This window comes from Astatotilapia calliptera, chromosome 13 (assembly GCF_900246225.1).
Source record: "Astatotilapia calliptera chromosome 13, fAstCal1.2, whole genome shotgun sequence".
In the NCBI taxonomy this organism is placed as follows: Eukaryota; Metazoa; Chordata; class Actinopteri; order Cichliformes; family Cichlidae; genus Astatotilapia; species Astatotilapia calliptera.
The window spans coordinates 32747164-32757641 of record NC_039314.1 but is presented as its reverse complement, the minus strand read 5'-3'; the positions used below and the strand labels follow the sequence as shown (position 1 = coordinate 32757641).

Sequence of the window (10478 nt, the reverse complement as noted above, 5' to 3'; positions counted from 1 at the left end):
GAAGAGGGGCCTGAAAACTGAAGGCTCTGCCTCCCATTCTACTTTTAAATACTCTAGGAACAACAAGTAGGCCTGCAGAGCGAGAGCGGAGTGCTCTAATAGGGTGATATGGTACTACAAGGTCATTATTATTTAAGACATGAACTAGTTTTTAATTTAATTGTTTGTTTGTTTGTTTGTTTGTTTGTTTGTTTTTTTGGGGGGGGGGGGGGTCCATTTTGATGATTATTGTTTGCACTGGAACCAGTTCAGAAGGCAGTTTCAGCCTTACAGCTGTCAAATGGGGTTTAAAAAAAAATTGTTATCTTCATTATGACTTTTTAAGAAAGCAGAAACTTTACCTCTTCATTCTTAGCTTACAGTGTGTTCTTTTGTGATAATGCATTTGCTGAATATTTATTTACTTTCCAGGACAAATGAGAAGCAACACAGAAGGGAGCAGTTGCTCAGGTACCTGCAGGAGTTTCCTGTGAAACACATGTCGTGTCCATCATATTTGAGGATCAATGTGTGTGTGTGTGTGTGTGTGTGTGTGTGTGTGTGTGTGTGTGTGTGTGTGTGTGTGTGTGTGTGTGTGTGTGTGTGTGTGTGTGTTTTGAATAAAAACTCGTATTACTTGTACTTCTGGTGCTCTTAAAGATGCCCCTGAGAGGGGACTACAAAAGAAGTTGCTTATACAGTTTCAGCAGACTGGTTTGATAGCAGAACTTTTGTGTTTTATAGAGCCATGTGGGTTATTATTGATCCCCCCCCCCCCCCCCCTGATTAGTTTTGATCAGAGGCTTCACTTCACAGAGTGAAGAGCTTTCACTTATGCCAGCTCAGATTAAAAAAAAAAAGTGATATTTTGCTGAAAACAAAGGTTTTCCAGAGTCTTTCATTGAACATGGGGAGTTTTTATTTGTATTTTTTGAGGTGAACTATGAAATACAGGTTAGTGTAGCAAAGATGAAAAGTTTTGAATACCTTTTGAAAAAAAAGGGCCACGCAGTCAAGTGTCCGTCAATATTAGAGATTCAGCTGAATAAGGAAATTTAAGTTGTTTCAGACAAGTTTGCTTGTGTTGTGTTGCTGCAGCTTAAACTATTTAAGACAATCAGTTTCCTTAATTAACCCCCTGCTGGCCCTGGGACCATTTTTGTACATTGTAGTTTTTCAGTTACAAGCCATTTGCACTGTGTTGAATAGAATATAGCCAAATTTTCTAAAAAAAAGTTTGGCATAATTTCATTTCAAAATTCAAGTCTGACTTCCTTAAATTAGCTTCAGTGGCTAAGCTAACAATAGACATCCTCTTAGAGCCCTAGGGGCCGTTTCCGGCCCCATTGACTTCCATTATAAACGCTATTTTTCACTGCAGAATTATTACCGTTAATGTCTTGGTGATTACTTATGTTTCCGTTTCGTTTTGCAGGACGGGCCTTAGAGTTGTAATTTTTTTATTTGTCCACCGGGTGGCGCCCTTGCTCCACATTTGACCCCGGGCTGGAAAACAGCGGGCTGCTTAAACAGACCTGCGGGAAATGAAGCCTCATTTCCGGCGTGCAGCAGCGGCTTCGCCCGCTGATCGGGCGGGACCATTTTCGGCCCCTAGGACCGTGAGAGGGTGCATTTTTTTTTAGTCAACAGGAAATGACGTATTTGTTGTCACGTGGTATCGGATGTGTGTGCTGGAAAAAGGGGTCCCCGGTGATCGTGCCCCGGTGATCATCGCGACTTACCCCGGGACGATGCACTTATTTCGGCCTAGAGGAGGAGCATTTGCCGCCTGGAGACCATTTTCTGGTCCTGAAAACAAAAGGCGATCGAAATGAATGTTGGTGCCAATCTTTAGTCCATCTAAAGGCCTAATTATAATAACAATTGAATATTACCTCAAATGTTTTTTTTGGAAAATATTCAATTTTTATGTTTTTTGGGGCAAAAAAAGCAGTACGCTCATGTGACGAAACCGGGATATAAAGGGTTAAAATCCGCGAAATGTAATTAAAACTTGACATGAATATTTCAAGGAGAAGTAGGTCTAAAAGATTGGCTAATTTAAAGTGGAATAAAATATTAATATATAAATTTTTTATAGCACTTTTTTGGGCGTGGTCGATTAGGACCGATAGTGTGTGCATTTTATGAAATGCGCTCCTGCAAAAAAAAATAAAAGGCGATCAAAATGACTGTTGGTGCCAATCTTTGGTCCATCTAAAGGCCTAATTATAATAACAAACAAATATTACTTCAAATGTTTTTTTTGGAAAATATTTAGTTTTTTTGTTTTTTGGGGCTAAAAAAACAGGGCGCTCATGTAATAAAACTGTGATTTAAAGGGTTAAAACAACGAAAATATAATTAAAACTTCATATGAATATTTCAGGGAGAAGTAGTTTTAAAAGACTGACCAATTTAAAGTGAAAAAAAAATATGAATATATAAAGTTTTTATAGCACTTTTTGGGGCATGTACATTTTTGTACACTAGGGCCTTAAAAGGATGCATTTTTAAGGGCCAGCCAGGTTAAATACACTCAGAGAACACAGGGAGATTACACACACAGGTGGGAAACACAGCTGGGAGTGATTAACATGACCAGACTAGGGAGGCAAACTGAAAACACTCACATAAGACGCAGACCTTCACAATAAAACAGGAACTTACACATGAAAGGACACAAACTAAGAAACGCAGACTAGATACAGGAACACACGGGGGGAACAGGGTAAACACTAATCAGAGGAAGAGCAGAACCAAAATCGTGAAGAGAAAAACACAAAACGCTGGGTCAAAAGGACCCAGGATCATGACAAAAACTGTGTAAAGATGCATTCAAGTTCATTTGGCTCAATTCATATTAATAAAATAACGTACGCAAGTTCAATACTCTTTACTTCGGGGGGTTTTGGTTTGTTTGTTTTTAAATTATGAGTACTTCAGTCACTGTCACTCAGTTAACAATAATAAATCCACTTAAACTGTTTGATTTTATTAACTCAAATAATTCAAGGCAATCTGAGCTAACACGCCAGGTTTTACATTGCGGAATACTGAAAACTGTGAAGTATATCGTTAATGTTGGAACTGATAGCTTAATGCAGACCTTCCCAAAGTGTGGGGCCCGCCCCCAAAGGGGGACGCAGAGCCATTGCAGGGGGGCGCGGTATGAAAAGGGGGGGAAGAAAAAGCAAAACGCTTGGACCCTGCTGGCACAGGCGCCCACAGACACGCAAAGCAGGAGATGAAGCGTCGCTGAATATGTTTCCAAACCAACTTCATTCTAAGCTAAAGACTAGAAAATATGGTGAAGCAAATCTTCCCTTTGGCTTCACCTGCACAGGAGCTGAGGTAGGTCTCCCTGCAGGGTTGGTTTTCCCTGCATCGATAGCAGCGCTGGGCTGTTTCAATCACAGACTAACAGGATCCCACAGCTGTTTATGTTTTTTAACCCATTTTGCACAGAGAGGCATTTTTTGAAAAATGTATTGACAGCAATGTTGAACATTATTACACATGAAAAAACAAAACAAAAAAACTACATGTAAAATAATCACACCGTGATGCCTCTGCCTTTCTAAATAGAGGGACAGTAACTGTATGTAAAACCTGACGATAGTCAGATTAACAGTATTTTGTCTCTATCTGCTTTTCTGCAAATCATCTCATGTAAAAAAAATAACGTGCTCACAGCATGATGTGAAAAAGGCACATACCTTTTAACTTTGTGTGACCAACTCTATAAAATATAAAAATAAATGACTAAATAAAAACGCTCGAGTAAATCGATGAACTAATTGTTCAACTTCGAATTATTTCTCTTTTGGAAGTTTCATATTGTGCATAATGTAATACAAATATTTGAAAATATGGAAACAAAATAAAAACCCATGATAACGTGCGTATTTCTACACAACTAAAACCAAAACTTTACCGTCAGAAAACTGCTGCCTTGATAGCAGAATGTTTTAGAAGAAATCATCTCTACAAATGATTTTATAATCTTCCTGACTGGATTTTATTTAGGATTAATTGGCATAAAAAAATATGTGCTCGGTGTCCTCCCTGTCAGTTTGTCCATGTGTTCCTGTCTCGGGCTGTGGTCCGGGGAGCCTGACGCTGATTTTGGCAGAGCGCTCGTCTTACCGCGGGGGTGGCGAGGCTGGAGGTGTGGTAGGGCCTGCTCTGCTCCGCCACTAGCCTTGTAACGCGCTGTCACGCTCGTGCATGGCTCTGTCTGTACAGTTCAGCACGCATTCTCATTTTCTAATTTGCTTATTGTCTGTTTCTGACTGTAACTGGCCTGAAGAGTAATTCTGTGCTACTTACACCGTGTACGCAAATGACGATGATATCGTGCTGATGAACACATTTGCTCGTTTGGTGACAAATGATGTCGTTTTACAGATAAAGTGTAAACAGAGCCTACTCTGATTTGTAATTGGACTGTTCTTCGCTGTTTGCTCTGTCTCAGAGCTCCCCCCCAGCACGCGCGCTCACGCACGCAGAAAGAGAGAGAGAGATAAGGGGAGGGGTGAAGTGAGTAATTGATGGCCTTCCACAATAACATGTTAGTTAGTCGGTCCAGCTCTTGGTGCATCGCTGTTCACCGAGTGAGTGCCAGTCTTATATATATTCATATTGTACGTCACTCCGAAAAAGTGCTTCAGAGAGACGGTGGGAGTCTGGGAGTCAGAAGTGTTTAGGCAGTGGGCGATATGAGGTTACACCTGTGATCCTTGCCGTGGCTCGTTTTCCTTCATTCTTGTCCAAACTTTGACATTTTCAGTCAGCTGCTGAGCCGTCATGACCTCTAAGGGAGACTCTAAACGTCCAGCTGTTCTTGAGGGCAGTAGTCGCAGTCCGCTGGATCAGCTTCAACCACCGGTCAACACCAACAAACCGCTGACGCCTTTCAGCATAGATGACATTCTCAACAAACCGTCTGTGAAAAGGAGCTACTTTCTCAGCGGAGAGAAGTTGCCCTCGGCTTGTCACGGCGTGTCCAGCCGGGTGCTGCTCAGTCAAACCTCCCCGCTCTGCGCGCTGGAGGAGCTGGCCAGCAAAACCTTTGAAGGCCTGGAGGTCAGCGTCCTGCAGGCTGCTGAAGGTAAAAGGCTGTTTTCTTCCTCTCTTATTGTAGGTAAGGAGAACATCCTCACTGTTACAACCGCAACAGCAGCAGCTTATTTTTCTGAAATATGAAAAATATCCGTAGATGTTTGGAGAAAAAGCTTTCAGCGTTATTTCTTGTACCTAATTGTAAGTACTACTGTTTTCTAAACAAAGAATGATCCTGTGCTATTTTTTCCTATTCGAAAACCACTGTATGTTTTTTAATGTGCTCATTGAAATTTGACAAAGCACGCTAACTAAATGAATGAATCTGAATGAATGAATTTCGGAATCATTTCAGTGATGTCGTACTGGAGTTTTTGGTGACTTATAATTGGTTTCTTTTGTGTAACACTGTTTTTAGTGACTTATAAACGTGTGTTTTATTCCAGTTTTACATTCTGTATGATCTTATTTCTACAGGCAGAGACGGGCTAACCCTATTCGGTCAGAGAAACACCCCTAAAAAGCGGCGGAAATCCCGCACGGCCTTTACCAACCACCAAATATATGAGCTGGAGAAACGTTTTCTGTACCAGAAGTACTTGAGCCCAGCGGACCGGGACCAGATGGCTCAGCAGCTTGGTCTGACCAACGCACAGGTCATCACATGGTTCCAGAACCGCCGGGCTAAGCTTAAGCGGGACTTGGAGGAGATGAAAGCGGACGTGGAGTCCGCCAAGGCCGCCGGCGCTGTGGCCTTTGAAAAGCTCTCCAAGCTGGCTGAGCTGGAGAAGTCCGCGGCGGCGGCAGGAGGTATGGGTGAGGGGACGATTTCTGGGCCGGGCCAAACCGAGCAACACCAGATCTCTTCCAGATTCCACACCACCGACACCCTAGACCCGCTGCATTTATTACCTCCATCACCTGCATCGACCGGTGACTATCGACTGACCACCAAGTGTTGCTTGGATGATGAAGATGAGATTGACGTTGGTGACTAAATAACACAGAGACAGTCGCGTGTTGCCCAATAACGCGATAGTAACAGACAGCCTTTAGAGGATTTACATAGCGGTGCGATTCAAAAATAGACGCCTCCGCTGTGATTTGCCAAAAGCCTTGCTGAACAGGCCCAGGCTCTGAAAACGCGTGGACTCTTCAGATTCAAACACTGATACTTAAATCTAACACTGCTGTCGATTGGCCGCTGTGGTTACAATCAGAAAGATTTCACTGCACATTTAATGCAGCCTACTTTGTGCTATAAAGCGGTTGAAATGCTTCTGTGAATCAGTTTGTAAGCTTGAGAAGACTGTTTTTAACCTTTTGATATATCAGCCCTCAAACGATAACTGCACAGAACAAGTGCGGTTGCTTGTATTAAACATGGCTTAAATAGGGTTTGATGTTTTGTAACACTTCACGTGCCTTTAGAAATACAAAACGAACCATAATAGCAGACATCTCTACAAATTGTACAAATGTACAAATGTTAATAAAAATGCATTTTTTAAATATGCAGATTATCTCGCGTTGCTCAACATGATTTCCGGGGTGAACCAAGCGTTATTGAAGTGTAACATTTCTGTTTAAACGAAGTTACTCGAGATAAAGGCTTCTCGTTGAGGAGGACTGTGGGGGAGAAAATGCCAAACTCATCTAAACACCAACTCACCTTCTGACCTGCTGTGCTTGAACATAATATGGGAAAAAGAACGCCTACCCGTAGTTTTCCCCGGGGGCGGCTCTATACCGTCGCGCGATATGGAGACAAGCGTGTCCGCCTGCCTCACCGTCCGGCGGCTCAGTGCGCACAAAGGGCAGTGTTGCAGAGGCCATATGGTTGGAGGGCTCTCCTCTCAATTACGAGTCGCTTTGATGGATTGACTTAACCCGTCTTTTCATCTGTTTATACCCCTTTTGTCACGCATAATTCAGACAGTTTCGTTGGTTGCTGCTGTGTTGAAACACACTTCCATGAATGTGAATGAGGCATAGTGGGGCGGTCAGGGAGCAGTGAAATAATTGACTTATAAAGGAGCGCCTGCAGAGCTCCACCCCCCCCCCCCCCCCCAATAATCAGACCCAACCAATATACCCCCCCCCCCCTAAAATTATGAATTATCTTGCATAAATAGGCTGTTGATTTTCTTTACTCATTTCAGGTATTACCAGCAAAATGATTGCATGTTTAATAATCCGGGAATTTACCCAGATTTATTTATTTATTTAGACAGAGAGCTTCGCCCCCCCCCCCAATGTTCAGCACAAAGTTACGCTGATGAGCTCCTGGTTACACATTTCATCACCCGTATGCTGCATTTTTTTGCATTTGAATTTATGAAATTTACTATTTTAAGAAAAACCTCCCACGGTATTTTTCTTAAAAAAAACTATAAAAGCAACAACTTTGTAACAAAATGTCCAAAGTAGATATAAAATATGTAATATAAAAAATTGATTGTTTATTAAACAATTCTCAAAGGCGATTATTAAAATCAAAAATATGACCAATATTGCCATTTACAGCCAATGCTTGACAGTTTCTTATAGAAACAGCTAAACATGAAAAATATGTTTTCATATCAATATCCAGCTTGTCATTTCGAATATAGATTTGTGAAGATTTATAATTTGATTTGTCAATAAATATATTTGTTCAGTAGGAAAAAAAGAAATTATTATTTGCCACGAAGCGTCCGATTTTCTTTTTCTTTTCTTTCTGTTTAATGTTTTATTTAATTTGTGTGTATATCACAGCAGGCGTATGTAGATGCACAATATATAGAATGACTATGAGTCTATGTGATCTTAGTCAGTCCCCCCCCATGGGGGTTTGTGTGTTTGTGTGTGTGTGTGATAGAGAGAGAGGGAGATCATTTATTCAATTGTCCGTAAAATGGAAGTTTGATGCATGTCCTCGTGCCCCCTCCATTTTTTTCTGTGGGACCTCAACAAAAAAGGCTGTTATCAGCCGGGATCCTCCAAAAGCAACGATAAATTGATCGATCGATTAAAATGTGATGTATATCTTTGTTTCTCTTTAAACTGCCAACTCCTAGACATACTTCCACTTTTACTATTAGTGTGCAAAAATCTCGAGCCACCCCTAATTTTGCTTGGAAAATAAGATGCATATGAAGCCATTTATTGAAACATGTGCAACTATACATGGATATATAGTATACAAGACAAAAACAGTATGTACAATTCTAATGAGCTTGAAAGTCAGTTATTAGCATGAACAACTTTGTTTTTCAACAAAGCTTGAACTGTCTCGGTCAAGTCTTCTTGCTTTATGTTAGGAAGTCTTCAGGAATCGTTTTTCATGCTTCTCGAAGGACAATCCAAAGCTCTCCTTTGGATACTGGATGCTTTTTATTCCATTCTCTGTCAAGATGATCTCACACTGTTTCAACAGTGTTGATGATAGGCCAGCGAGAGGCAGATGCAGGATAGCTCGTCAGCCTGTCGAAAACATATAGATGTTAATAATCGCTGTATGTGTGATGTTCCTATAATAGTTTGTTCCTGTTAGCCCACCTGCTAAGGAGAAGATAGGGCACATACAGACACATGTTCAGACATACTCTACAATCATTGTAGCAAGATCAAAATGATGATGATTACGATTATTATGCTGAGACCAGTTCTGTCCAATCTATAAGCAATAGTCAGTGACATATTATCGATTATTTCCTAATTCAAAGCATTGCTCATCGAGCACAAATTCTTGTGTTTGTTGGTGAACTGTACTGTAGAGCTGGACTGTACTGCAATGTAAAGTTCTATGCTGTGAAAGCTGCCCTGCAAATGCCTGCGTGTGTTTTAAGAGCAGTTTGTGATGAGCTGGTGTCCATGCTTTGTGTTTGTGTGAGTCAGGATGGAGCTGAAGAAATGAACTGCCTCTGCTCCAGGGTACAACTTGATTGATCACTAAATAGGCTAAATTTGAAAGTTTTAGTGATAACGTTCCTGTAGAGCCCCTTAACACTTCAAACTTCAATTTTACGGTCTATTGAACGAAGTGGTTCCTGACAGAATTGATATATGTAATAATTTACTTGAACCTGTAATTAATTACTATCCAAAAAGAAAACACCCCCTCCTCCAACACATGCCCATTTTGTTTTTAAGTTTCCAAGCTTAGTTGATCATTCAGAAGCAGAAATGAATTTAGCAGTCCAAGAAGATACCTCTCTTTTTTTCACACATCGCCTTTCACCCCCCTCCTGGGGCTGAGTTTCCTGGTTGCTAAACTGCTCGTTGAGTGTATTAAAATCAGAGATGCAGAACAAGCTTGGCTGGCTATCTGGTGGAAAAAAGAAATTGCCTGTCCACTTTTGTGATGTGTTCATGCTGAGCAGGTTCTTCTTAATGTGGCTTGTCATTGCAACCTGAGACTTACAGCCGGCAGGTAGGGCGCACACTTTACGGTGTTAGCACACATATTTGTTTACAGTGTGTGAAAAGAAAAACAATGAAAGACTTTCAGAAAACCTGGAGAACTATTAAACTACAAGAGGGCTTCCTACCTTGACCATTTCAATTTCAGTAAGAAAAAAGGATGACACAAGCATAGAAACTGCCCACAAACTTCTGTAGATTTGTCAGATTATACAATCAGATCTTTTATTAAGTCTCTTATATTTACACGTTCAAAAGTAAGTAAATAGATCATTGTTAAAGGAAACAATGGTGGAAAAAAGTTTTCTTTTAGTTGATAACTTACTGATGAAGCAGCACAGGGGTGTTGTGTGTGACTTCAAACATCCTGCTTACCTAAGGTGTAGAAATTCTATGAGGAGGAGGAGCCTTTTTCTGGGTATTCTAGCTTCCCACCAGGTTAACTGGTGATTCTAAAAAGGCTCAGGGAGGGGTGGCCATCTGCTGCCACTGGTTGAGGATGAATCCAGACTGGTTCTACAGAAGAGCGGTCCCAAAGCTGAAGGCTCTGCCTCCCTTTCTACTTTTAAATAGCCAATCTAAGAGGACGCACACTATTGGTGTAATATGGTACTATAAGGGCATTAAGATAAGATGGGGCCTAATTATTAAGACCTTGTGTGTGAGGAGCAGGATTTTAAAGTTTATTCTGGAGTTAACAGGGAACCAATGAAGAGGGGCCAGTATGGGAGAAATATGCTTTCTCTTTCTGCTTGACAGTACTTTGGATTAAGATGAAGTATTTAAAGATCACTGAATAAGATATATGAATGTGTAACGCTGCAGGCGTGGCTGGAGACCAAGTACAAGTAACAGCGTTAAAAGTAACGGCGTTACTTTTTTCAGTAACGAGTAATCTAACTAATTACTATTTCTATTGTTACAACGCCGTTACCGTTACTAACAAGAAAATGCGGTGGCGTTACTATTTTTCAACAGACAGCTGAAGCTGTGTTCAGCTTACCGCTTCTATCAGTTGCACGTAAGTAGCT

The 10478-nt window shown here is 41.0% G+C and overlaps 1 protein-coding gene across 1 annotated transcript; it reads left to right on the top strand.

Moving 5' to 3' along the window:
* The first annotated feature begins 4788 nt into the window (after positions 1-4788).
* lbx1a (ladybird homeobox 1a) lies at positions 4789-6041 on the top strand. Its single transcript, XM_026191027.1, has 2 exons — positions 4789-5092; positions 5521-6041. Exons 1-2 carry the CDS (start codon positions 4789-4791, stop codon positions 6039-6041), a joined length of 825 nt encoding a protein of 274 aa, XP_026046812.1.
* Positions 6042-10478: the final 4437 nt, after the last annotated feature.